The sequence below is a fragment of the Empidonax traillii genome, unplaced genomic scaffold (genome assembly GCF_003031625.1).
Source record: "Empidonax traillii isolate 1590-97213 ecotype Southwest subspecies unplaced genomic scaffold, ASM303162v1 scaffold309:size1915965, whole genome shotgun sequence".
Taxonomy (NCBI): Eukaryota; Metazoa; Chordata; class Aves; order Passeriformes; family Tyrannidae; genus Empidonax; species Empidonax traillii.
In genome coordinates this window covers 579868-607113 of record NW_020955502.1, presented here as the reverse complement: position 1 = coordinate 607113, position 27246 = coordinate 579868, and the positions used below count along the sequence as shown (strand labels likewise).

At 46.4% G+C, this 27246-nt stretch overlaps 2 protein-coding genes across 2 annotated transcripts in view; one reads left to right on the top strand and one right to left on the bottom strand.

Moving 5' to 3' along the window:
- LRRC7 (leucine rich repeat containing 7) overlaps positions 1-8747 on the top strand; it is a 120199-nt gene extending 111452 nt beyond the window's left edge. Inside the window, exons 23-26 of the mRNA XM_027891059.1 lie at positions 2622-2840; positions 4136-4228; positions 6682-6756; positions 7970-8747. Of these exons, the coding sequence (XP_027746860.1) occupies positions 2622-2840; positions 4136-4228; positions 6682-6756; positions 7970-8077 (495 nt within the window). The 3' untranslated portion in view covers positions 8078-8747. The remainder of the gene's footprint in view (positions 1-2621; positions 2841-4135; positions 4229-6681; positions 6757-7969) is intronic.
- A 5080-nt stretch (positions 8748-13827) lies between these two features.
- Positions 13828-25495, bottom strand: LRRC40 (leucine rich repeat containing 40). Its single transcript, XM_027891089.1, has 15 exons — positions 25345-25495; positions 24628-24809; positions 23644-23717; positions 22823-22952; positions 22325-22448; positions 21930-22072; positions 20741-20913; positions 19902-19992; positions 19534-19579; positions 18654-18762; positions 17571-17678; positions 16312-16422; positions 15447-15524; positions 15070-15255; positions 13828-14412 (listed from the first exon to the last, which is right to left on the bottom strand). The coding sequence occupies exons 1-15, from the start codon at positions 25493-25495 to the stop codon at positions 14307-14309; spliced, it is 1812 nt and encodes a 603-aa protein (XP_027746890.1). The 3' UTR covers positions 13828-14306.
- Positions 25496-27246: the final 1751 nt, after the last annotated feature.

The window sequence follows — 27246 nt, the reverse complement described above, 5'->3', positions numbered from 1 at the left end:
TGCCAACCCAGCTCTGAACAGGCAAAGCTGTTTCATTGATAAACTCACCAGAAATGGGTCTAATTTCTGGTACCTTGTGGTGGATGTTGAATTCCAGTGCTTGGAGCTGGGCTGCTCATCTGCAAACACTGGCTGTTCCCTCCCAGCCCCAGCTTGGCTCATCCACTCAGGAACTGCTGGGTTTGGCTGCTCTAATCGCAGAGCTGGAGAATGAAGGGTCCTGACAAACTCAGCTGTGTTTGGAGTCGATGCTGGGAGGTGGAGCTGCACATTTCAGCTGGGATAATTACAGTGGTCATTTGCCTACATGGAGATCGAACCAGCTCATCCCTGGAGTGAAGTCCTAGGGGTGAATAACACCAGTGAAAGTCATGGTGTGCACACTGATAACTGCTGTGTGATTAACCCTCAGCTGATGAGGAAGGACCTCCCTTCTGCCTTCACAGCTTTTATCCCAGGCAGTGGCAGAAGCAGCAACCCTTGGCTTCACAGAGAGGTGCAACCACAGGTCCATGAGTACGGGAGGATTGCTGGAAGATGGGAGAGGGAAATTGTACCTCCCTCTGGAAATTGCCCAGAGGGAGGAGGAAGAAGAGGAGGAGGAGGAGGAGAAGGGTGCCGTGACGGGGTGTGGTGGAATTGGCTCTGACAGTCAAGTTATTTATCATCTGATATGCAAGAAATGAGAAATGTAAGAAAATTAATTTCTTGTCTTCACTGGTATTTTTGGATAAAACCTGTGTTGGTCCATTCCCTGCTGGACACTGTTGCTGTCTAGCATTTGTGGACCATCAGTGCACAGTCAGTTCTGTAACAGTTCACCATCAACAGAGCACCATCAGGATTGTAATAAATTGAACTGCAGACTTTCTTTTGTTCTGAATATTTCAGTATCTGGCTGCTCCCATGGGATAAGTACAAACATTGCTTCACTCAGCAAATCTATCATTACACCCACTGCCAGCTACTCCAACTGTACTGTAAATATTGGACACCGAGCTGAAAATAATTAACTTTTGTACTGGATGATAAGTAAAGAATACAGATGAAATTGGGGAAGCAGTCTGCATAATAGAGATTTTTTTCTGCAGAAGAAATAATTCACATTTCCATGAGAAGCAGCTTATCCCCCTCCAGAAGAGCCACGGTGTGAATCCACAAGCAGGAGTGATACAATCTCCTCAAAGTCTATTAACAGCAGAGAGAAAATGAATTCTGAGAGATGTTTACGCACCTTCTTCAGGAGAGGTTTGTAATGTGCTGGTGTGACAACACTCATCTCTCCAAGCAAAGTCACCTCCAATGTCTTGGTTTTCCAGCATTTGGGGATTAAAATCCAGCAACTGTTTGAAGCCATTCAGAAACTCTTCTGTAGAACCGAAGTTCAACATAGCAAACAATTAAATGTGTGAATATAACTTCTAATATGTTTTGGTTTTCCACTAACTGGGCTCCTGCAGAGCGGAGTCACTGTGCGGTAGAGCTGTGCTTGGGAGATCATGGTAGGAAGAGCTGAGAGTTGTTTTTCCAAGGGGAAGGGTGTGTATGGCAGATTGATGGACTGTGTACTCAGGCTGATGTAGAATCGTGGGATCATTTAGCTTGGAAAAGATCTCCAAGATCATCGAGTCCAGCCATTAAGTGATATCTGTCTAACTATATATAGACATTAATACACGTTCCCAAATTTCCCACGCACAGAACTATTCTGTGTGTAGTGATGGCTCGCACTGTCAGTGAGCTGGGAATGCTGCACAGGCGTCACTACTTCATTATCTGGGTTGTGGGTGGTTGTTTCCATCCTTCTTGCTGTTCATAATGCAGATTAAATGCCCATTTTACCTCAAGTCCATAATTTATGGGCTATTTCCCCTGTGGCAAAATTGGATATTTTAATCTCCCAATTGAATAATCCACTGATTTATTAAAAGACTATTAAAAGCCTGCAGTATTTAGGCTTCCTGGAAAATGACTTTTACTGTTGTGTCCACAAGACAGAAACACAAGACAGGAGCCATCCTTCCTTGGCTGGTATTAGCAAAAGACCAGGTTGATATAAATGCAATATTTAACTTGTATTTACCAAATATTGGAGCTTCAAACCAGCAGATGTTGTCACAGAAATATTATTACAGAAATTTGATTGGTTACATTTGGTAAAAGCCACATTTGGTTACAGGACAAGGTATAGGGTTTAACTGCTGGTGCTTTCCATACACAGAGCATAACCCTGGATAATTTCTGTCTGTGTTACAGATCTTATTCCAAATTATCCTCAGAAAAAACAAACATTCAAGTATCTTCATAGTGGGATGTGATAAATTATTCACCCTCCTTTGATTTATTAAATGTTTTCAGTTCACAAAACATCCTGAGCAGAAGTGTAGATGTGACATGAGGAGAAAAATACCTAATGTTTATCAAATGGCTGATTCTCCCCAAACTTCCCAGGTCCCCAGTGCCATGCGCATGTCCCTGCTGCTTTTAATCCTGTTTTTTTCAGCTGTGCTCCAAAGGCAAACCTCTGCTGGGTCTCAGGTTTTCTTGGGCCCGACTCTGTGAGTTTAATAATCGCTTCTTTTCAGCCTCCTTCGTGGCCTAACAGGTTGCGTTACCCACAGGCAGGTAGCCACATCCAGACCCTCATGGGATCCCAGAGCCTGCAGCACCGGAGCCGGGAGCAGCCCTACGAGGGGAGCATGAACAAGGTCACCATCCAGCAGTACCAGCCGCCGCTGCCCATCCAGATCCCAGCGGCCCAGAGCTCCCGAGCCCCCCAGACCGGGCGGTGCCTCATCCAGACCAAGGGCCAGCGGAGCACCGATGCCTACCAGGAGCAGGTGAGAGGGTCTGCACTGCAGCTTCAGGGCAGAGATGTTCCTGTGTTTTCCAAGGTGTCCACGGTACAAGAGAGCCTCGGGCAGGAATGGGGCAGCTGAGCTGGGCAGCCCAAGGAGCTCTGGATGGTCTGGGAGAACGGTGGTTGTACTGGGGGAGCTCTGGATGGACTGGGGGAGCTCTGGATGGACTGGGGGAGCTCTGGATGGACTGAGGGCAGGCCAGCCCATCCCATTCCCCAGCACCAGCCATCAATACCCATTTTCTCTTGGACTGATCAAGTGACACCATTTGCCCTTTAAGACCCTGAGCAGAACTGGCATCTCAGGGTCACACTGAATTAATTTGCGCCTTCTGCCTGTTCCCTAGCAGCCCAGTTAAGTGTCAACAGGGCAGGTTATTTTATAACACACTAATCTGCTCGGATCTGCCCAGTGAAAGGCCATCTGCAGCCCCAGTGTCCCCAGCACTGGGGAGTTCCTTCATTAAGTGGTCCTGTCCTCATTATATTTGGCCCTAATGACTGAAATACCTGTTTGGGGCCCCTGACTTTGCTGAATGAGGTGCAGAACCATCAGTAAACCTTTCTCTTGTGTGAAGTGCTGGTCAAGCCACGTGAGCAGCTCCCTGTATTACATCCCTGATGTTCAGAACCAGTTGCTGGTGTGGCTCGAGGATGTGCTAAGCCCAGCTCAGTGGACAGTCATTAATCTCCTCTGAAGTAATTTTTATTTTACATTCAATGACCCAATGCTATTTAGAGTCATCCTGACTAAACGAGAAGGTTCAGCACTGTCTCCTGGGGTAGAAGTGGTTGGTGCTCAGTGCAGGTTGTGGGCCTGTGCCCTGACCTGGCAATGCTCTGAAGATCCCTGAGCTTTGAGTATTTATCCCTTGCTTTGTCCCAGGGATGCTGCACATGTGACTCCTTCTGGAAAAATAAAATTTCACAGATTAAGCTTCACTGACAGGTTTATCCCAATGTTTAAAAGAAAAATTTGGCCAATGTGAACATCTCACGAGTCTAACGGGTTTTTTTTCCTCCTTGAAAACGAAACTTTAAAATCCGTGCAAAAAATCTGTGAATGACAGGGGATATTATGGTATCACTGTGTGCTAAAATCATGCCAGTACTTCCAGTTTATAGCAATATTCCACTGACTTTCTCCACGCTGTGCAGTGCAGGGCTCAGCTCGAACCCCTGATGGTGAACGGGATGTATGGGAAGAAGGGTGCTGTGGTTTAGGAAGGGATTAATGTTGGCATCCACTTACCCCACCCTGTCTTTCTAACCTAGTTTTGTGTGAGGATAGAGAAGAATCCTGGCCTGGGGTTTAGTATCAGTGGTGGAATAAGTGGACAAGGAAATCCATTCAAACCTTCTGATAAGGTACGTTGGGAATTTCTCTCTACCTGGTCCTTATTTTAGAGTGGAGACGTCGAGAACATGAGTGAGATGTTTATGGAGATGTGGAGAACATGAGTGAGATGTTTATGCCCTTCTGTTGTGATTATTGAAAGACTTTTCCCCATACTTGACTTTTTTGGTTGGTTGGTGGGTTTGGGGTTTTTTTTAGTGTTGTTTGCTTTCTTTTCCCAGTTAATGAAAATGACAGAATCAAACATCAATCCCATGGGTGTCTGCCCCATATTCCATGTCTAAGATAATTTGTAAGGCTGTTTTCTGGAGAACTTTCTCTCTCACTTTTAAGAGTCACTTTTAGCCCTGATTTAAGCTTTAAGTAAATTAATTAGAGAGGACACTAAACCAGCAGTACTGGTAGATGGAATGCCAGGGTTTGTAGCTGCTGTGTCACATAGAACCAGCCTGGCCTGTAAACTGGAGATCACTGGATCCTTACAAACCCCATGGCAGCAGTTACGTTCTGTGCTAGAAATTAAGAACGTCCCCATGAGATACGCAGTGGTCAGGGAGACTCAGGATTCATTGTGGGAACTGGAAGTCTAAGATAAATCTCTATGTGATAAAAGGAAGCCTAGAAAAACTCCACCATCTGGTGATTCCCAGCTCCCGGGGCTGTAGGATTAGGAAATGCACTCTTAGACCTGTAAGTTTGTCTGTTTGGTGCAATAAAACTGAGTGGAGTTTGTTGGAAAATGAGCACTTTGGGCACCTCTCTGTTGAACACATTCCTAGAGCTGATGTCCTTTGCTAATCCTGGATTCAGTTTGCAGAGACTGCCAGAACTTCCATAAGTACGGAGAATGTTTGGCAAGTGATGAAAATTTTTAAAATTCTCTTTTCATCTCTTTTCAAAACTTTGAGATCTGCCTGCAAATTAAAGAAATCAATTCCCCACCTTTCTGAATTGCAACAGAAAACTGACTGGGAATGTAAAATAGGCTTGGAAATACCAACCTGACACAGTCTGAATTCCTGGTCTAAGGAAGGTGTCCTTGCCCATTGCAGGCAGTGGAACAAGATGGGCTTTAAGGCCCCTCCCAATCCAAACCAGTCTGGGATTCTGGGATTCAGTTTTCTTATTGATAATCCCTGTTTTGAACTTCCAGAGTAGTTCCATGTAATGTACATAAAACCCAGGAATTTTAACTATTGTCCTTCAAAATGTTCTCATTTTTGATGTCCTTGGAGACTTCACACTGGAATTATACTTTATAACATTGGGGCCTGGTTTTGCTTAGTTGAAGGTGGGATGATAGAATTAAGCTGGACTTTTCTGGTTGTCAGGTGGCTTAAGTGACTGAAGGAGAGTCCCTGTTCCACTCTAAATGTGTCTGGAGCAAGGCAGGAACAGCTGGAGATAGAACTGGTTTTCCCACTCACAGGAACATAACTCAGGGAGAGGAATTAATAGTTAAAGGGTTTTTCTATATTGTTACTCTGAACCATCACTTCCCACACAGTGACACCAGATTTGCCATATTTTAAATGAAACGCTGATATCACTGGAATGAGAGGACACGAGAAGCCATGGAGAAGCCACCATTCCTTTGGAACAGCAGACCCCTGCCACAAGTTCATGGCACAGGGATGAGCTTTCAGCAGCCCGTGGCTCTGCTCACAGTTTTATACTGGGTTTCATACTGGGAATACTGGGCAGGACCTTGCTCACGAGACTGTAAAATCCTTCAAGGAGGCACATGATGGTGGTGCCAAGCAGGGATTTCCCTGGTATGCCTGGGAGCAAAGGGAATGTTCACATTTAGCCTTGGATTCCCCTTGGAGCAGGGAGAGCATAGCACAGACACTGAGGGGCCAGGACTGATGAGCTGTGTGGGAGTTTAACGTGCTCATCAGCTGGAACCAACCTTTGATTTGGGAGTTTATTAACATATTTTACTGAAATTCTGAAAACAAATCCATAACTATCCCTTATTCTTAATAGCTTTTCCTCTTTCAAAGCCTTTCACTGCTCAGACACTGGATTTAAGGTCTGTCCCACAGCACTAAAGATCTCAAGGGCTGAATAATCAACTGCTTTCTAGACATCTTTTTAACTTTTTTGTTTCCTAGAGCAATCAAACAAAGACTACTGTGTAGATTATGGTAGAGATTATTCTAATAAATTAATGCTTGCTCCATTTTACTTACCCTCCTGATAACCCTTTCACTCTATTCATATTGGACAGTATTTTGTGAGGTGGAATCTTAGTTAAAAATGACCCACAATTATATTTATTGGTTGAAACAGCTGAAGCTGCTAGAAACCCAACCTAGTGTTTGATTACGAACAGATTAAAATGGAGTTTGGTGTTCAGCCCAAGTCTATAAAGCCCCCAGACCCCAGTTAGGGACTCACCTGTATTTTGGGCTGTAGGTCTCGGAGATGGCATCCTAACCTGTGTTACTTTGACTTATAGGGTATCTTTGTTACTAGGGTTCAGCCTGACGGCCCCGCATCCAGCCTGCTCCAGCCCGGGGACAAGATCCTGCAGGTACAGGGGGAGGGACTGCTGGGGGGCTGAGGGCAGCTCAGAAATGCAGTGGTGGTGATGCAGGCCTGAAGTTGTGTCAGGGCAGGGTTAGGTTGGATCTCAGAAAAAGGTTCTTCCCCCAGAGGGTGGCTGGGCACTGAACAGGCTCCCCAGGGCAGTGGTCACAGCACCAAGGCTGCCAGAGCTTAAGGAATGTTTGTTTCCTCTGGGGCACCTGGTGGGACTCTTGGGGATGGTCCTGTGCAGGGCTAAGGGCTGGACTCGATGATCCTCATGGGTCCCTTCCAACTCGGGATATTCTGTGATTCTGTGAATTAACTGACAGTTCTGTTTTTATATAAACTATTGTATATAGTTTGATATTGATTTATAGCAGAATTACTTGCAGAACTTTTTGTCCAGGTGGCCAAGAAGGCCAGTAGCACCTGGTTTGTATCAAAAATAGTGTGGCCACAGCCCCAGGGAAGTGATGTTCCCCTGTGTTGGGCACTGCTGAGATACCTACAGTGCTGGGGTCCGTTCGGGGCCCCTCAGACAAGAGAGACATTGAGGGATGGAGGCATGTCCAGAGAAGGGAATGGAGATGGGGAAGGATCTGGAGCACCAGGAGCAGCTGAGGGAGCTGGCGGGGCTCAGCCTGGAGAAGAGGAGGCTCAGGGGGGGCCTGGAGCAGGTGTGGCCATGGAGCCTGATTCCCTTCCTGGGCTGTGTCCATTATCCTGGAGAATGGTGGATCTTCTACTTCGGCCTATTAAGCACAGTCAGTGAAATGTGGGTAATTATGTTTAACATTTGACTTTTGAAATAGTGTTGAAACAGACAAGAGAGGGATTATTATAGAGAGATTTAATTGACAGAACAGCTTATAAATACTTCCCTCTCTATTTCTGTATCCAAACGGAGCCCATCCTGCCCATACATGCAGCACAGCACCTGGAATATGGAAACCTTCCATCCCAGAGTTATGCTTCCTCAGGAAACACACAAACTATCCCAGAGTCACAAGATCTTTTCAGTGGGAATGAAGTATTCCCTGGAGCCTCCAGTTCAGCCCCTGCTCAAAGCCAATGGAGGGCGAGAGAAACGTGTGCTCAGTGTTTGTGGGATCCTTATGTGTCCATTATTTATTTTAGCTTTTTATTTCCATCCACCCCTTTGTTCCACCAACATGAAGCCACTATAGAGCTTTCTCCTGTGTTTGTCCCTGTTGCAGGCCAATGGACACAGCTTTGTACATATGGAACACGAGAAGGCTGTGCTTCTACTGAAGAGTTTCCAGAACACAGTAGACCTTGTTATTCAACGTGAGCTTACTGTCTAAATATTTTTTTATAAATAGTAAATATGTCTAGCCAGATCTAATGTTCAAACAGATTTATACATAGGAAACCAATTTTTTGCCAATTGCTGGACCAATGGCAAACAGTAGTGCCAAATGTATAATACTCTATGTTAGTACCAATCATCGGGAAAAAATATATTAACTATATAAATATATTGTTCATGTGGCTCCGTATTAGTTTTACTTGTCAGCCTCTGGCTGTGCATTGGTGCGTTTTTTTAATCAAGTTACTTCTTAAAGTCGATTTCATATGATTTCAGAACACAGAAGCACATACAAATCCTTTAGGAATTCTGCTGTCCATCAGAAACACTGCCTCAGAGTTGTATATGCCTTTATAAAGATGAACTATATTAACCTGTACTTCCCATGAAATATTTCTATCATGTCGCATACAAAAGTATAGAGAAAAAAATATTTTCATAAACACCTCAAAGAAAGTATATATTAAATTAAATTTAATAATGTTCATTTATTTTCAATGCAAAGATATTCTATGCCTTATGAAAATACCTGTACATATGCCGTGTGTATAGTTGGCTCCGTAGGGATCAGGAACAATTCATATACAGGGTGAGAGACTTCTGAAATTGGAACTCTGGGACCTCGGTACAAAAACCCACATGGAAATGGGAGAACTTCCTTTGGAATGGGCCAGGTTGGATGGGCCTTGGAGCAACCTGGTCTAGTGGAAGGTGTCCCTCCCTGCCCATGGCAGGGGATGGAATGGGATGAGCTCTAAGGTTCCTTCCAACCCAAACCATTCTATGGTTCTATGATTCTGACTTCCTTTGGAATGGGTTAACTCCCTCTGGAATGGGTTAACCCCTTTGATTTGGCACTTCCCGTGGATTCCATGTGCACACTCTACAGGAGAACTCCGAGGACAGGCAGGTTTGGCTCACGGATGGAGGAAGGTTGTGATGGTGGCAGTAAAACTTCTTTTGTTGCTGCTAATTTTATTATTTCACTTTTTAAATTTCCAATTCGAGGCCCTTTACTCACATCTCCCATTCCCATGGACATTGTTGTGTATTTTCACTGGCTCCAGGCCGGGCCGGGCCCAGCTTGGGATATTCCCATCGAGGAGGCTTTATGTGATCCTTGATTTGATCAGGAGTGCTTTACAGGGAATGGGAGCAGGTTTGAGAGCTGCCACATCCCAGGGAGCAGCAGGTGACACTGAGTGACACCAAGCCAGCCTGGAAGGAGCATTCCCAGCTCAGGGCACAGTGTGACAACCCCTCAGGTCCAAGTCCTGGTGCTGCTCCCAACAGAGAGAGTCCTGACAGCTGCTGGTGGTTCAGGGCTCCAGCGTGGTTATACCTGGCAGCAAGATGGAAAAAGACAGGGAAACCTCCCTCCAGGTGTTTTCAGGGGATCCCATTTCCCTGAGGAAGGGATGAGGGAGAGCTGGCACCAGGCTCGTCTGTGCCCGGACTCATTCCCCCCCAAATATCCCACGTCCAAGGGTGCAGCCACAGCCCACAGACATAGCTGGGGATATTCCACTTCGCTGCCTCCAAGAGCCACTAGGAATTCCTAACCCTTCCCTCCCTGGCTGTGGGACCTTTTGGAGATTTGCTGGGAGCGGAGGGACAGAGCTGAGCCCCAGAGAGCCGAGGGGTCTCCCCTACACAGGGGGTCCTGCACAGGGCGATGGTGGGGGAGGAAAAAGAAAGCAAAAAGGCTGCTTTCAAAATGCTTTTTTAAATTTTTTTGAGGAAAAAACTCAGCCCAGACCGCAGGAAGCCTCCAGGACCCCCTTTTCCCAGTGCCAGCTCACAGTTCGTATCCAGGTGATGACAAACTAGGGGAGTTATCGACCAGGTGTTGCAACAGCAACAATTTAACACCTTCAAATCTTGCTTTCTGAGATATTTTATAACACATCCACATCTGCATCTGTGTTTGGTGGCAGTGCCAGCCCCTGTGAGAGGACAAGAGATGCCAGCCAGGTGCCCAGCCAGTGGCTCCAAGCAGGGACCAGGCAGGACAATACTAGGGGGGAATGGGACAGCTGAGAGCAGAGCCCAGGAAATCCAAGGAAAATCCAAGGAAAAAAGGATATGGAATGTCTGGAATGTTGGTTTGCTGCTGTTAGTGAGCACTTGGAGTGTAAAGGTGTTGGTTAAAGCCCCTTCCAGTGCCTGAAGGGGCTCCAAGAGAGCTGGAAAGGGACTTTGGACAAGAGCCTGGAGGGACAGGACAAGGGGGAATGGCTTCCCACTGACAAAGGGCAGAGTTAGATGGGATATTGGGGAGAAATTTCTGGCTGTGAGGGTGAGGAGGCCCTGGCACAGGTTGCCCAGAGAAGCTGTGGCTGCCCCATCTCTGGAAGTGTCCAAGGCCAGGTTGGACAAGGCTTGGAGTAACCTGGGATAGTGCAAGGTGTCCCTGCCCATGGCAGGGAGTAAGACTGGATGACCTTTAAGGTCTCTTCCAACCCAAACCAATCTGGGATTCTATGAAACCTCTCTGCTGTAATATAGCATTAATTACCTTATGCAATCAAAAATGCTTATTTATAGATGTGTATATATCTGATAGGGAGATTTACAACAGGAAATGCAAACCCTGTATTAAATTACAAAGGCACATTTGGATCAGCTGAGACAGGTCATGGTGTCAGACCCAGGTCTGTACAGGGTCAGTGGGGATCAGGGTGGTTATTCCTGGGAATTGTCTGTGGCAGGAGAAGGGCCGGAGCCGGGGCTGTGCTGCCCAGTCCAGCTCAGGACATGGGGGGCTGTATTTTCCCCCATCCAGGCAGACCCTGTCCAACAGGATCAGGGTTGGACATGGCTCACACACAGGCACAGGAGGTGACAGGGCTGTGGAGTCACCACCCACCTTGGCAGGATTTGGCCATAAACTAAAACACAAGAACTTCCACCTCAACATGAGGTAGAACTTCTTTCCATGGAGGGTGGCAGAGCCTGGAATAGCTGCCCAGGAAGGGCATGGAGTCAGTCTCCTTAGCTGGAGACATCCCAAATCCACCTGGACAAATTTCTTTGTCACCTGCTCCAGGTGACCCTGCAGGGGGTTGGACTGGGTGATCTCCAGAGGTCCCTTCCAACGCCAGCTATCCTGTGATCCTGTGAACTGGTTGGATTTCACAGTTAGAAATCCCACACTGGGGAAGATGGGAATTCTCTCTGCAGTCTGAGCTCCCTGCCCGTGGCTGGCGTGGCCCCTCCCTTCTCTCCCTTCCAGATTCCATAATTCCCTCTTGAAGCGCACAAAGCCGTCTGGCCTCATCCCCTTATTCCCAGGCACTCAGGCCCTGAGTCATTCCCTGTGGCCGTGCCAATACAACTTTCCGGGCAGTAGTTTGATGGGATACGGATCCATTGAGGGTTTGGGTGCTGTGGGAACGAGGCTGTTGGCACTGTGGGCCACTCCAGGAGCCTGCAGGGCCACCACCAACCCAATCCCAAAAGGGACCGTTTGCAAATCATGGAATTGAAATAAAAAACGAAACTAAAAAAACTTTGCCAATCCCCTTCCTGGATGATTCCAGCCGATTTTGTGGAAGTGACTGAATGACACCATTGCATTGTGTGAGGACCCCTGGCCCTGGCACTCAGGGCCTGTGTCTCTGGGCTGCCTCGGTGGCTCATGTCCCTCCCTCGTGTCCCCCCCTCGTGTCCCCTCCCCGGGCAGGGCACTCGCTCATCACTTCGGTTTTCTACCTGTGAGTACTGTATCCGGTTCAGAACCAACAGCTTCCTTTATTAAAGATTTTACCATTTTATAAAAGACATGTTTAATTATGATGGAGATGGCTGTATTGTAATTAATATTTTGAGATAATTGTGATTTTGAGCTTAAATTATATACAGAAATGGTCATTTTTGTATGTGTTCAAAGATTGCTATATTCCAGATGACTGTACTTTTCAGTTGAATTCCAGTATTCCTGTAAATAAAGCTGAATGAGGAAATATTTACTACTTTATTAACATAGATTGTGAATGTACTTCATGTTTTTTGCAGTATAAAGACTTAACTGAACTTGAAAGCTGCTTCATTTTATGTGCAAAAAGGTACTTCAAAAATTCTATTTTAAATCTATTGATTGAGTGCAATCAACTCTCGTCCCTTGGCACATGCAGGTTGTCCCCTCCCCGTGCCCTGTGGGGCCCCGGCCCGTGCGTGTGGTGTTGATGCATTTTGCAGATGCTTCTGTCCATAGGGAGCCCAGGGACTGAACCGCCGCTGTGCAGTATTAATGCAGAGCCATTTTCGGCTTTGGTGTACCCGAATTTTTCAGTATTTCAAAAAAAAAAGTGTTTTGAATAACATTAAAAAGTCTCTTTATTGTATAAATAATAAAAATGTCACCTTATTGTAATTCTTTCGGGTCATTTCTTTGCTGTCGGGAAGGATGGAAGGTCTGTGAGGGGGAGGAAGGGGTGGTTGTTCCCCACATCCCTCCAGAAGTGGGCCTGGAAAATTGGGCAACTCTCCTTGCTACTGTGGGACATCAGATAAGGAATGGAAGCGGTGCAGATGGTGAAGAAAACTCAGTGTTTACTGCTTTTGGGGAACAAATGGTGCATGAAAGGAAAAATGTATGGAAACGAGAGGGCTGGGGTTGAGAGCTGCAGCAACTCCATCATCCAGTGAACTGGATCCATCATCCATCATCCAGAGCTGCCCATGGACATGTTGGAGCTCTACCAAGAACTCTTGGAGCTTAGAACTACACACAGATACCATCAGGTATTTCCCACAGGAAACATCCTCTCCTTCTCTTTTCTGCTGCCCTCCTAGTCTTTCCACACAGGTTAATACTCTGAATTTCCCCACTAGCCTGGGCAGTTCTGGTCCTCTCCACCAGGACCATGGGGAAGCACAGCTGGGGCTGAGGTCCCTCAGCCATCCCTGCTCTGGCTGAAAGGCATTTCCTAAACCTGGAGACCTGAGCAGTTTAGTGTATTTTATGTTAATTCTGGACACATTCAAACCCTGGAAGGTTTAGTGTTGAACTGTATTAAATTTTGCTGTGATCCAGAACCTCAAGTGCTGTGTCCTGTTCTGGGCCCTCATGACCAGGACATTGAGGGGCTGGAGCGTGTACAGGGAAGGGAACAGAGTTGGGGAAGGATCTGGAGCACCAGGAGCGGCTGAGGGAGTGGGGGGGGGGCTCAGCCTGGAGAAAAGGAGGCTCAGAGGGTACCTTCTCGCTCTCTGCAACTCCCTGACAGGACAGTGGAGCCAGGTGGGGGTCAGGCTCTGCTTCCAGGGAACAAGGGATGGGACAAGAGGAATGGGAACAAGCCCATACTCCCAGGGAACAGGGAGATGGGACAAGCCTCAAGCTGTGCTAGGGGAGATTTAGGTTGGACTTCAGGAGAAATTCCTTCTTGGAAAGGGTGTTCAGGCATTGGAAGGGGCTGCCCAGGGAGGTGGTGGAGTGCTTATCCCTGAAGGTGTCCAAGGAACAACTCGATGTGGCACTCAGTGCTCTGGGCTGGGTGACAAGGTGGGGATTAGGCTCAGGTTAGACTCGATGGGCTGGGAGGGCTTTTCCAACCTCAGTGATTCTGGGAGTCTGTGGTTCTATATATTATTAATACCCACACTGCAGCACCATTATCATTAAAGGCATCACCTTCAGGACATGGAAGCGTGATATGACTGAGATACAAGAAAAGTATCTCAGTGTTACTCTCTAGAAAACTTAATTACAGCACATGCTTAAAGAACCCAAACCAGACATCCAAGGGGACAGATTTATTGTCTCAGTGCAGCTGCCAACACCGGCCACTTTCTTGCCCTCAGGTGAGCCATGCACAAAGCAGGGGGTACCTCTTACTCCTGGTCACCCCCTCACAGCTCCAGCATTTACCACACAGATCAGGAATCAATTTTGGGGGAACAGTGAAAAGAGACCAAAAAAGGGATACAAAAATCAAAAGTGTTCCCTTTTGCCCAAAGGCTTTGATTTGACAACTGTCTTGAAAGCTCAGCTGGCCTGCAGAGAGCACCATGGCTCCTTTATCACAAACAGTGTAAACAGAGCGTGGGATGCTGAGATCCCCATTGGAACATGCATCCAGGGAATATTTTACAGGTCAGTTCTTTCTTAACACACAAACAGCCTCACAGATGCTTTGGCCCGGGCAGGAGGAGGAGGAGGAGGGAGGCAGTGGAGCCCCTTGTCGTGTGATCCCTGCTGGCCCAGGGCAGCAGCTGGCTCAGGTGGGAATGCGGCTCCGCAGGTATTCCAGCACTGCAGCCGTACCCTTGGCCAAGATCGCAGCCCGGGGGGTGCGGAACGGGTTCCCTTCCAACAGCAGGGTCCTGGAAAACGGGAATCTGCACTTAGATAAAGACTTCTTGTACCCATACACTCATCCACTGCATACAGACTGCTGAATCTTTAGGAATTTGTAAGTAATCCCTCTTCTGTTCTACTAAAAGTTTTAATTCCTGCTTTCCTGCTTCACACCAGCTTGGCTTTAGAGACGTGAATTTTAATTTATGCTAATAAATCAGTGGGGGTGTATGACTGCAGCACATACCCCAATTCTGCAGCAAGCCTCTGCCAGCCGGAGTGAGAAAAGAACTTCTGGAATACAGGAACAGAATTCCAGCAGGATGGTTCAGGTTGGAAGGGACCACAGTGGGTTCACCTGGTCCAACCTCCCTGCTAAGCCTGGCCTATCTGTGCTGCATCACACTGTGACTGGACAAGCAACAGAACTAAGGCTGTGCCAGAAGCTTCATACAAACCAACAGACCCTGAAATGATGAAACAACTCCTCCAACTCTTTACAATAGTGAGAAATTATGGAATAAACTGCCTTGTTTTACAGATAATCAGAGAGACCCTTTTGGGGCACTGAGACTCCACAAACAATATCCTGCCAAGGAGCATTTTTTCCTCTGACAAAACACTCCCTGAAGAACTCAGACAGAATACAATTGTATAAACAGATCCCCAGTGAAATCACACACCTCAGGTTTTCACAGTTCCCCAGTTCTGGGGGCACGTGGAGGAGGTCATTGTTCTGCAGGTCCAGCGTTCCCAGCATGTCCATCCCCTTCAGTTGCAGCGGGTCAATGGACCCCACCTGGTTGTTGCTGAGCAGGATGGTCTCCAGGGCTGGGAGGTGATAGAGGACACTGGGAAACACCTTAAATCTTCAGGAAGAGAAAGGAGGCAAAACAGGGAAAGTCAGAAACAGGGCAATACAAACACAAGCACTTCATGGGTTTCAAGCCCACAACTCGTCGGCCTGGTCTCCTTGTTCTTATATCACAGGAAAATCATACAAAATTCAACCCAGTTCTTTTGATTATTGTTTTATTAAAAAATCTAGAGAGTTGCTCACCTGTTAAAAGCAAGATTGATTATCTGCAGTCTTGTCAGCGCCTCCATTTCCTTGGGTAAAGATGCCAAAACGTTGTTTCTGTGTATCAAGGGAAAACAAACAATAATCATTCACTTGCTCAAGGTTTTAGTTGAGAATCCCAGGACAGAACATACTGATCACATGCACACTGTCTGTGGCCAGTTCTTTGCCTCAGAAATGGGGCAAGACCGTGCCCAGGTACAGTTGCTGGCTTGGATTGACCTGCCAGCCAGGCTGGATTCCCATTTCTACCAGGAGGAGGCTCAAAGCCTGTCCTCTAAAGATTCCCAAGTATTCCCAAGCATCCAAAAACTCTATAAACCTGCCTGGAAATTCAGCTCCTTGGATTCCAGAGGAAAGCTTAGGAAACTGCCCAGATCCTGGAGCCAAAGTAAATCAGTCAGGTAGCTACACCTCTCCAAAATCCATGGTTTGAGCTAATCCTGATGAACAATGCAAGGAGCATTTCTCAGGAGTCAGGGGAGGTAAGATAACGTAAGTAACATCTTTTGCCATCTACTGTTTCTGTTTCCAGCAACATGGCAAGATCTGAACCTTCACTGTCCTAATTCCTAGGATTTTTTGGTGTGTATGTCTTTTGGAGGGTGATGGAAGTGTTTTTAAATAGCAACATCTCTCTCCTCACAACAAATCTCAGAGCTGGTCCACTTGTTTTTTGGGTTTTCTTTTACCAAGACCCAAATTTAGGCTATTTCAGCTCTGCCACGGAGGCATTTGGGAATGAAAATTGATCCCAGTGCTGCAATCCCACTGGAACAGATGGCTGGTTTAGGGAGGCAGGAAAACAAGTTTCCAGGGAAGGAACCCAACACATGTCACCAACCTCAGATCCAAATGTGTCAATTTATGGAGCCTGCACAGCTCCAGGGAAATGGAGGAGATTTTGTTGAAGCCAAGGTTGACATCACAAACTGAGTCTTTCAGCTCCACAATCCTGAAATCCAAAAAGGAAATACTGTAATTATGGAAGCTCATGCTTGCATTCTAAGTTATTTAAAAACTGCTTTCTTCTACAAATCAAGGACACTTTTTTTTTCTTGAAAATCCAGAAGTAATTTCCTGAAGATAATGAGATGTCACCCGTGAGAGCTGCTGCTCCTCAAACCTTACACTTGAGTGAAGGCAAAGCTCAAATTACTGATCTACAGTGATTAAATCACATTTTCTCTCTCTGATTAGGAGAGTAAATTTTACTACAAAAGCCTCCTCAGTAAATGCAGCCAAGAGCTACATCAGAAACCAGAGCACAGGTGACCATCACTGCCATCTCCTGACCTGGAGACGTTTTATCCACCTTCTTCTGCAGCCAAACAAACTGAAAGAAATTCCTATTTTTTCCATTTTTTGTTTCTGCTCCATTGTTACAAATCTTGCTGCTGCTTGTAGAAGGCTGTTACATTGAGATGCTTTGGTGTAAATTATTTAGCTGCTCAAGAAGTTCACTGTAAAACCCCCCAAATAGAATCTCTGGTTTAGCCCTAAAACCAAATGCTATTAAATGAGAAAACACTTTTCTCTCCTGTCTGGATTGGCATGGAATTTTGAGGCAGCTGCACACCCACCCACACCTATCCCAGGGAATGCAACAGCCTCTGATACACTGACAAAGCACAGGAGGCACAAACACCAGCTCACAAAATCCAGTCTCTAGAGATTGTACTGAAAATGGACCTTTTTCTTCCCCTGAGATTGCACCTCTTCAAGCTCTGTGTGCTAAAGGTGAAACATTCAGCACACTTGGGTCTGAGAATGGGCATAGATCAATTCCACAATGTGGTGGTGTCCTTAATGTGGTTTTCTTGGGCTCCCAGAGATCCAACAAACCGCCCTCGTAACACAAAAAGACTAATTAGTGCCATCAGTGCCAGAGATTTTCCATGACTGTGGATGACACAAGTGACTCCAGGCCCCATGTGCACACTCCTGTACAAGACACACAAGCGTGTCACTGTATCTCACTGTACTTTGATTTGTGTGCACAGACACAGCAACAAAGTGCAAACAGCTTCAGGGAGGACACAAGATGCTGAGAACAAAGGCAGAAAAGCAAGTCACAGATGAGGAATGACCTTCACACAGTACCTTGGGGGCACCTCTCTCAGCTGGTTCTTGCTGAAGTTGACAGTGGTCACAGGGTTGGTGCCCACGGCATCGAACATCTCCTCGGGGATCTCTGCTGCCTGCTTCTCACTGAGGGGAGAAAGAGGGGCTGAGTGACACCAGTTCATCATTTCTGGGGATTAACAAGGCATTTTCACCCTCTTTTAGAGAAGATGAGCAGTAGAACAGACAGGTAAATAGCTACAATTTGAAATGCATGGGCCTGTTGATCAGAAAGCTCCAACCACTGCCCTGTCAGCAAGTATCACAGAATCCTGGAATAGTTAGGGATGGGAGGGATCTTAAAGCTCATCTCTTCCATCCCCTGCCATGGGCAGGGACACCTTCCACTATCCCAGGTTGCTCCAAGATCCATTGAACCTGGACTTGAACACTCCCAGGGATGGGGCAGCCACAGCTTCTCTGGGCAACCTGTGCCAGGGCCTCACCACCCTCATAGCCAAGACTTCCTTCCCAATATCCCATCTAACCCAGTCCTCCAGCAGTGGGAAGCCATTCCCCTTTTTCCTGTCTCTCCATATCCTTGTCCAAAGTCCCTCTCCAGACCTCTCAGATGCCCCTTTAGGCAAACGAAGGGGCTCTAAGTTGCCCCCGGAGCCTCCTCTCCTCCAGGATGAACATTCCCAGTTCTCCCAGCCTGTCCCAGCTTCTCATCCATCAACGTCCCCAAGTCCTTCATGGTTTTCTTTCCCATTCCCAGCTTATCAAGGTACAATTAAAAAATAATTGAGGAGACACTTACCTACTACAAGATGTTCTGAGATTTACTGAAAACTGTAAAGAGCTTAAAAGGTACCAAAAGCACCTGAAGGTTTTCAGCATTTCAGTGAGTTACTGTGAAATATTTGATTTTACAAATGAATAATTAAACCCCTGCAATTCAAATCTGCCTATTCCTGAGTACAGGAATTAGAGAGGAAAATGCCCAAATACAGTAGGATTTGTGGACAGCTTGGTATGTAATAAAGGCAGGGGAGGACACAACTAAAAAATAGGGGAGTGTTTTTGCAGCTTTAGGAACAGGTAATATTTCCAAGCACATACCTGTACTCCAACAATTTCAGTGAGGTTATGGCATGCATGTTCACCCTTGCCTGGCTGGGAAGGGTCATGGCTGTCACAGGAGGCTCTTCACTGGGGCCAGGTCCATCATCTACAGACAACAGAGAGGTCCAGTCACAGTTCTGAGGGATCCAGGAGTGCAGAGTGTGTCCCAGGCACCTCCATCACCCCCTTTACTCCTGGCTCAACTGAAGGTCACCTAATTCAGATTATTCCAATAATTTTCTGGCAAAAGGGTTAGAAATAAGTTAAAAAAGGAGGCTTTTCCCAATTTAAACCTCTACAAAAACAGGACTGCCACTGGTTTAGCTCCATAAGAGGCAGAGTAAAACCGTAAGTACTGTTGTACATGCAAGACATGAGCTAACTGTGTTATCACAATTATATTATCTGTTAGACTGAGCTTGTACTCCAGCATTCCATTAAGTTTTGTGGAGTTAACATGTCAGATTTGCATGGAAGCTGACATTTGGAAGGAATTTTTTCTGCTGCAGAAGCCTAATTAATGCTGCCATCCTCTGGCAAGTGGGGACAGCCACTGGAAAAGGAACAGTCACACAGCACTGGTAAGAAAAGCTGATGCATCTATAATCAAGATCCCTTTTAAGAACAAAGATTAGGCATATTGAGATTATTTTAGAAATTATAATCCTCAATAAGGGCATGTTTGTTATTCAGTATTATCTAATAGAATAAGGAAAAGAAATAGAAATATCAGAGCAAGCTGTTGAGTAAAAGAAATCTCTATTACTGCAGGATAACTGGAAGGGCCCAGATTTAAACAACCACCCTCCCTAGGTTCTTATTTATTTTGATTTCTTAGAATCTCTTTAAATGCAATAAATGGAATAAAGCAACATACCTTGGATTTTGCTTCTCAGATATTTCAGAAGTTCCTGGGTGCCTTTCTTTTAAAAAGAAACAAAAAAATAGTCACTAAGCGGTGTTTATGCAGCTGGTGAAACAACGCAGAGGGACAATTTCAGTCACAGAGGTGGAGCCCACAGCACTGCTGAATAAAAATTTCACCTGAATTCCCATAGGGAAGCCCTCCTCACAGCATCTTAGGAACTTATTTAGTTATAACTTCATCTATTCCAACTGAAAATTTCTAATCCTGAATCACAACCTTGGGCTCCACATTTTTAGCTTTTCATGCTTCTCCTGCTGCCCACACTGTGGGGATGCAGCAAATGTTCACCTGCAACATAACCAAATTCCAGTGCTTACTTCCAGCAGGTCTCTCCGGATGGTTCTCAAAGGATTTCCCTCCAGTGCCAGGAATTTCAGCTGAGGAAGGTTCCCCAATGTATAAGGCAACCTGCAGATGGAAACAACTGATTTCAAAGCAGGTCCAAACCAATTGCTAAAGAATCTGAAATGTTTTGTCAGATGGGATTCTGAACTCAGGATCAAAGAAAAAGATGCAGAATCCCACCATCATTTAGGTTGGAAAAGCCCTCCCGGACCACTGAGTCCAGCCTGTGCCTAATCCCATCTTGTCACCCAGCCAACAGCAGTGAGTGCCACATAAAGTTGTTCCTTGGACACCTCCAGGGATGGAGATTCCATCACCTTCCTGGGCAGCCCCTTCCAATGCCTGAACACCCTTTCCATGAGGAAATTCCTCCTGATGTCCAACCAGACCCTCCCCTGGCACAGCTTGAGGCCGTTTCTTCTTGTCCTGTCCTTGTTCCCTGGGAGCAGAGCCCAACCCTCACCTGGCTGCACCCTCCTGTCATGGAGTTGCAGAGAATGAGAAGGTCCCCCCTGAACCTCATTTTCTCCAGGCTGAGCCCCCACAGCTCTCTCAGCCACTCCTGGTGCTCCAGACCCTTCCCCAGCTCCCCCAGACCCTTCCCAAAGCACTTACAATTAAATATAAGTCACAAGCAGAACACAGAATGGTTAAGAAAGGCCCAGTTTGATCAGAGCAATCACACAATACAGAGGGTTCCCTCATTTTATGATTAAGTCCTTAATTGCACCTCCCCTAGTGTGATTCACCAGGAATGAGCTGCCACCAGCCATGTCACTCCCCTCAGACCCAGCCCAGCTGTCTCTATTACCTACTGATGTCATTATTGGCCAGGTCGAGCCGCTCCAGCTTCTGCAGCAGAGTGATCTCCTCAGGGACTGATTTGATCTTGTTGTCTCTGAGTTCCAGCACAGACAGGGAATTCAGGTGTTTCAGATTCTCTGCATTGAGGATCTCAATCTGATTCTCACCAGCATGTAATTCCTATGGGAAAAAAGAGCACCTACCACTACGGTACTCTGGTAAAATTGCTTTAAAACTCATCTCCTAAATCATGACATCAGCAGAAAGATATGATAACTGTGGAGAAAAAAATAGATCTTGACTCCCTTTCTTCTGCCTATGAAATATCAAAGCCTCCAAAGATCCAGAGACATGGGACTGACTCAGCTTTTTTGAACCCAACACAGAACCCTCAGCTCCGAGTCCCATTTCCCAGCCAGGAATAAACTTGTTCCACTTTCGCCAAGAACTTGTCAACGACTCCTTTGCTCAAGAAGCTTCTGAAATTCAAAGTCAGAGGAAGCTGAGAGGCAGCTTTCATCTCCCTGATGGAAATGTTTAATTTATAAAGGAAAAAATGAATGATTCCTTAACCTAAAGAGCATATGCTAGATTCACTAAGACACTGAACTTCACAAACTAACAGGAATTTTGATAGAAAATGAGGAAATAGCTTGGAATTTTCACTGCTGACTTCAGAGTTGGTCAATGGAAACACTACAGTAACAGCGGCATTCCCATAGCCCAACCACTTCCCTATCAGTTGAGTAACAAATTTCTGATGTTCTGAGACAGGTGATTGTCAATTTTAAATATATCAGAAATTAATGCTACAAAATACCAGGAATCCCTGATTATGCCAAAAGGAAAACCAGTATGCTTTTTCCGTAATTACAAAGAAAAAATTATAATGAAGAATGTTAATTTAACCAGAAAATGCTCCCACTGAGAAAAAATAGGCAACACTAGATCCAGTTTTAAGTCATTCCTCTTCTAAATATTTATTTTGCAAATCTGAAAGTTCTGCTGCACATTTGTCTTCCAAATGACCTTAAGGTTGAATACTGAGGACAGCAAGAGAAATTGCAAAGGGGGGTGTACTAAATAAGAGTTCTAAACACACCACCATTAATTTTTGATCACAGTGCCTCACAAAAACTTGTGTTTAAAGTAACTGTCATTATTTACTTACCGCATTGCAGCCATTCCAAGCTCACCTTCAGTAATTTGCAGGAGGGAAACTCTGGCAAGGAACGCAGTTTATTTTTCCTCAGGTAAAGCTGCTCCAGTGATGCCATAGTTGCTAATTTAGAAGGTACAGTTTCCAGGTAATTTTTGGTACAATCCAGCTGTCTCAAGCCTGTGAAAGTAAATGTGCAATGATAAACAGAAACAGGAGAAAATAAAAATAGCTTTCCACAGAAGTATAATTATCCTGGGTTTTAAAATAAATGCAACAACATTTTGCCAAACAGAATTTAGAACTAATAATTCTGACCTGATTTTCTTGGGAATGCATTAACTTTAGGGATATATTTTAAAACCTGACTAATATGAACATAAGCACAGAACTAGCTCTTTGGCATTTAATGGTGTGAGGAAAGTGAGTTACTTTTCATGGCACTGAGATCTTCAGGCAGGTCCTTGAGCTGATTACAGGCCAAATTGAGCCGCACCAAGTTAACGAGCAAAGCAAAACTTGTTGGAATGTCTGTGAGGTGGTTGTTGGACACATCCTGCAGATTGAAAAAAAAGTGAGAGAGATTAAGACAAAGATGTTTAAACTATCCCATGGGTGCTGCTAGTGCAAAGTTAATTACTGGCAGAACATTAAAATTAGCTAGCTGACATATTTAGGATCTCCCTGGCAGAAGTGTAACAGAAGAAACAAGTCTCCCATGACTGACAGATCACAAGGGATTTGAGTTTTCCTAAAATATTCATCAAACCAAGAACAACCAAAAAACCCACCATGTAGTAACTGACTTTAGAATGCTCACTGGAATACTCACAAAGTTCTGCCATCAAAGCCAGCAATTTTTAATTAGCTGTAGCAAAACATGGGTAAATCTTTCTGCACAAAGAAATATGGTTGGAAAAGCTGATTTACCAATTCCTCCAAGCTGAGGAGCTGCCCCAGACCCTCAGGGAGGTGGCTCAGCTCGTTGTGCTGCAGCAGGAGGCTCCTCAGCCGGGGCAGCTGCAGCAGCTCCTCAGGGAGGCTCTGCAGCTTGTTGTGGCTGGTGGGAAAACATGGGACACAAAGAGAAAAACAATCACTGAGGAGTTTTCAGGAATAGGATGCACACAGAACACTCGTGCTCCACAGCCTGTACACATCCTGCTGGTAAGGAAAACCTGTCTCAGACCTCTACAATGGATTTGTTTCCTAAAAAAAAATTAATTACCTTCCTTTATTTGTTCAAGAATAGTTTTAATCCTAATCTGAATTTACAATATTCCATCTGGATGTGAATTGTTTTGTTTATGCAGTTCACACAGTGGCAGCATAACCTCTCCTGGAGCACAAATTCACAAAATTACCCCAGTAAACACAAGATCCTGAACTTCCTAGCATGAACGACACCTAGAAAATCATGTACAATGTGAATTATTCGTGGCAGAAGGTGTTTTATCCTCAAAACTGCCAGACTGAAGCAAACAAATGTTATTTTGTGAGATTATTCAGAATATCACTGTTTTCACCTTCCAAGGGACTGTGACTTTGAGTATCAGTGAAAACAATTCCAACAAAACCAAGATCACCAGTTATGATCCAAAACTTACGGTTCTCAATATAATATAATAGTATTCTAGGGTTAGGAACCTGGAATTAATTTTCTGAAAGCAAGTTTGATATCCTGCAATCTTTCATTCACACATGAAAGTCAGTGCAATATTCCTCTTGTTTGTTCTGTAACACATCCTTACCTGACATCAAGTTTCTGGAGATTTTCTAGTTGTCCTAAAGCAGAAGGAAGTGATGTCAGTTGATTATCATGCACCTAGAAAATAGAGGTTTTAGAATACAGTTACTAATTTGTGCCTTGCAGGGCTTTTTCCCAGAAAAAAGCCAACCTGATCCACACAGAAATTCTGTACACATGGAACTGCAAAATTCTCCTTAACTGCTATCAGTGCCCAGAGATTAGAGTTGAAGGGGAGTGCAGTAAAGGGGGTTGCACTCCCAGTAACAGCTCTTCCTAAAGTGTCCATAACAGAAGTTCCCAGATCTTTCCCTGGAGCTGGACTTGATCCGTGTGGCTCCCTTCCAGCCCAGGACATTCGTGATTCTATGATTACACGCTACAAGTGTATGAACTGAGACATTATCAGAGTGACCTGTAACAGTTTTTTCTTTATCCTGAGAATCAAAGAATTACAAAATAATATATAATATAAGCAATAAATAAATGTATTTTTTAAAGGCAGTGGGTTCGTGGACATTCAGTCAGAGGCAGCTCTGCCAGCACTGTGCTGGTTCAGGAGCTGGTACTGTGCTCACTTGTATTCCAAAAATCATGCAGCCCCAAAACTGGACTGGGTTGGAAAGGATCTTAAAGCCCATCCTGTTCCACCCCCTGCCCTGGCAGGGACACCTTCCACTATCCCAGGTTGCTCCAAGCCCCGTCCAACCTGGCCTTGGACACTTCCAGGGATGGGGCAGCCACAGCTTCTCTGGGCAACCTGTGCCAGAGCCACTCCACTGTCACAGGGAAGGATTTCTTCCCAATATTTCATCTAACCCTGCTCTCATTCAGCATAAGGCCATTCCCCCTTGCCATATCCCTACATGTCTGTGAAAAGAACACACCAGCTCCACTCCTGCAGGGAAATGGAAACTAAAAGTCTAAGACAACATTTTTCCACCTCCTCCACGGAAGTAGCATCTGACCAAGGGCTCCTTGTACTCACATCCAGCACGGTGAGGGCAGGCAGCAGCTGCACATCCTCCGAGAGGCTCTGCAGCTTGTTGGAGGCAAGGATGAGCTTGGTGAGGTCTGTCTGCTCCCACCAGCGATCTGCAGCTCCAAAGGACAGGTTCTGCTGGGCCTCCTCCGGAGTGTCCACATTGATCCGCCACACATGTGGAGGCACTGCCACACAAACATACACAAGTCAGCTGGATTGTTCAGGGAATTATTCTCAAAATCCTCCTATACAGAATCATAGAGTGGTTTGGGTTGGAAGGAACCTTAATGGTCATTCAGTTCCAACCCTCCTATCATGGGGTACGATACATAGAGAGACAGATAGAGATATGTTTGCACATATATACACAACTACATACAGAGACAGATACATGTATATATAGAAATATATAGATATACAGATGTAAATGTGTGGATATATGCACACACATGGATGGATAGTTAGACAGATAGCGATGCATATACACATCTGTATAGTCAGCGGTGTTCTAGAGAAGTGTTTCCAGAGCGGACAACAACATGCTGATGGAAATGTGTCAGAAAGAGACAAAAGTGAGTTCCTTGCAGACAGGTGGCAGAACACCGGTCGCTGCCGTTCCTCGTGTGCCGCCCCCGCCCTGCCGCTTTCGGTGGTGCTGGGGCTCCCCCGGCAGCCCCCACGGTGGTGCGGGGGTTGGACGGCGCGGCCCGGCTCACACACCGTCGCGGAGGCCGCGTCCCGCCAGGTTGAGCTGCCCGCTGCGCCGCGCCGCCCGCAGCAGCCCCTGCGGCACCGCGGGCTCCGGCTCGGCCCGCCCGAACCCCGGCCCCGCGCGGGGCCCTCCCGGCCGCGCCCGCCGCGCCGCCGCCATCGCCCAGAGCCCCGCGCGGGGCCAGAGCGGGGCCGGGTCCGCCCGCCGCGCAGGCGGGGCCGAGCGGGCCTATCGGGCGGGCCCGGCCCAGCCCAGCCCCAGCCCCAGCCCAGCCCCAGCCCCGCCGCCATTTCCCGCCCCGCGGAGCTGAAATGGAGCCCCGGCACGGGCTCCGGGAGGGGACGGCTGTGAACCGGACTGGTAACCCGGGGTGTTCCACACGGACACATGGAAACAGCAAAGGCTCTTTGACATCCAAACGCGATAGAATCCCAGCATGGATTGGGTTCGAAAGGATCTCGAAGCCCATCCTGTTTCACCTCCTGCCGTAGGCTGGGACACCTTCCACCAGCCCAAGTCGCTCCAAGCCCTCTCCAACTGTGATACATAAAAATATTCCAGATGACAAACACTGAGCACCAGTACATGAGATTAACACTCCCTGTGTTATGTGTGACTCCCTGTGTCATGTAAACATGAGAACAAACACTCCCCTCATTGAAAAATGCTGCTATGGGTGGTTCCAGTGAAATTAAAAGTAATTAAAGTTTAAATACATCTGTTAAGTATGTGATTCAGGAAACTCATACTTCAGGCATTTGCTCTCCACCAAGGATTAATTTTTTACCAATGTTCTTTAATTCCTCTCCTTTTTTTTTTTCTGTCTGCTCTTTCAGTGGAGCAACTGAGTATTGAAAAAAAAAAAAAAAGTGGTGCTTAAAAATGGCTTTTTAGGACTTCAGAGGGCCATAGCTCTGTCCCTCAGGGCCCCTGATAAAAATAGTGTGGGTTGGTCTCCTCTCATTTAAGTTTCATTGTGCTCTTGGAAATTAGTGTAAATTCAACATAGGATATTGCTGACAGATTAAAATTTGAAGTTTAAGTACATTTATGGCAATTCAGTACGGGATACTGCATGTGTGGTATTTCATAAGTGGAAACGTAGTTATCTGGAAAGAAAGGACAGTGAAAGTCTTCTGTGTTATGAATCAGATGTGGTAGAATTTCAGCTTCGTTAATAAATAAGGCTTGTTTTAAGTTGTTTACATGCAGTGACTTTATGGGGAAACACATTTATAGAAAAGCAGCAAAGTCATCAGGAAATAGCATGTTTTGTACTGTAATACCTGCAACTAGTTTTCTTCCCCTAATATTTAAGAGAAATTCCCACCCCAACCTCACACTTCTGGGACGGTAAATTTTGTCACAATTTAGTTTATGAAACGAGGAGGAAATAATGCCCCCCCCCTCCCCAATCTCTTGGAGCCCCTCATGGCCTGGCATGGTCCTTCAGACCCCTCACGGTCCCACCGACGCTGGACAGCCCCTCAGACCCTTCACAGTCCTCTCATGTCTCTTCAGGTCTCCTCAGAGCCCTCACAGCCCCTGATGGTTCCTCACGATCCCTCAAACCCCTCAAAGTCCCTTAGAGCCCTCATGGCTCCCTCAGATCCCTCACGGGCCCCTCAGCCGCTTCACAGCCCCCCAGACCCCTCACGGTTCCCCATAACCCCTCATGGCCCCCCCCCGGCCCTTCCCACGCGGTTTCCCGCGCGCGGGGCCGCTCGTGCTCCTCCCCCACCCCCTCCTCACGCCACCGCGCGCACGCGCAGTTCATTCCCCCACGCGCGCGCTGAGGGCGGGCGGCAGCCTGGGGGGTAAGGGGAGAAGCACCCCTTCTGCGCACGCGCCGCCCCCGGGCGCGCGGGTGTGTGCGCGCGTCGGTGTCTGCGCGGCGCAGGCGCGGGGCC

Bases quoted from the DNA above. Each gene is read 5' to 3' on its own strand.
- LRRC40 (XM_027891089.1), bottom strand. From the start codon at position 25,495: ATGGCGGCGGCGCGGCGGGCGCGGCCGGGAGGGCCCCGCGCGGGGCCG. The intron at 24,810-25,344 runs GTGTGTGAGCCG...TTTGTGTGGCAG, and splicing joins GGGACGCGGCCTCCGCGACG to TGCCTCCACATGTGTGGCGG. The intron at 14,413-15,069 runs GTGTGTGATTTC...CCCGTTTTCCAG, and splicing joins GGGAACTGTGAAAACCTGAG to GACCCTGCTGTTGGAAGGGA.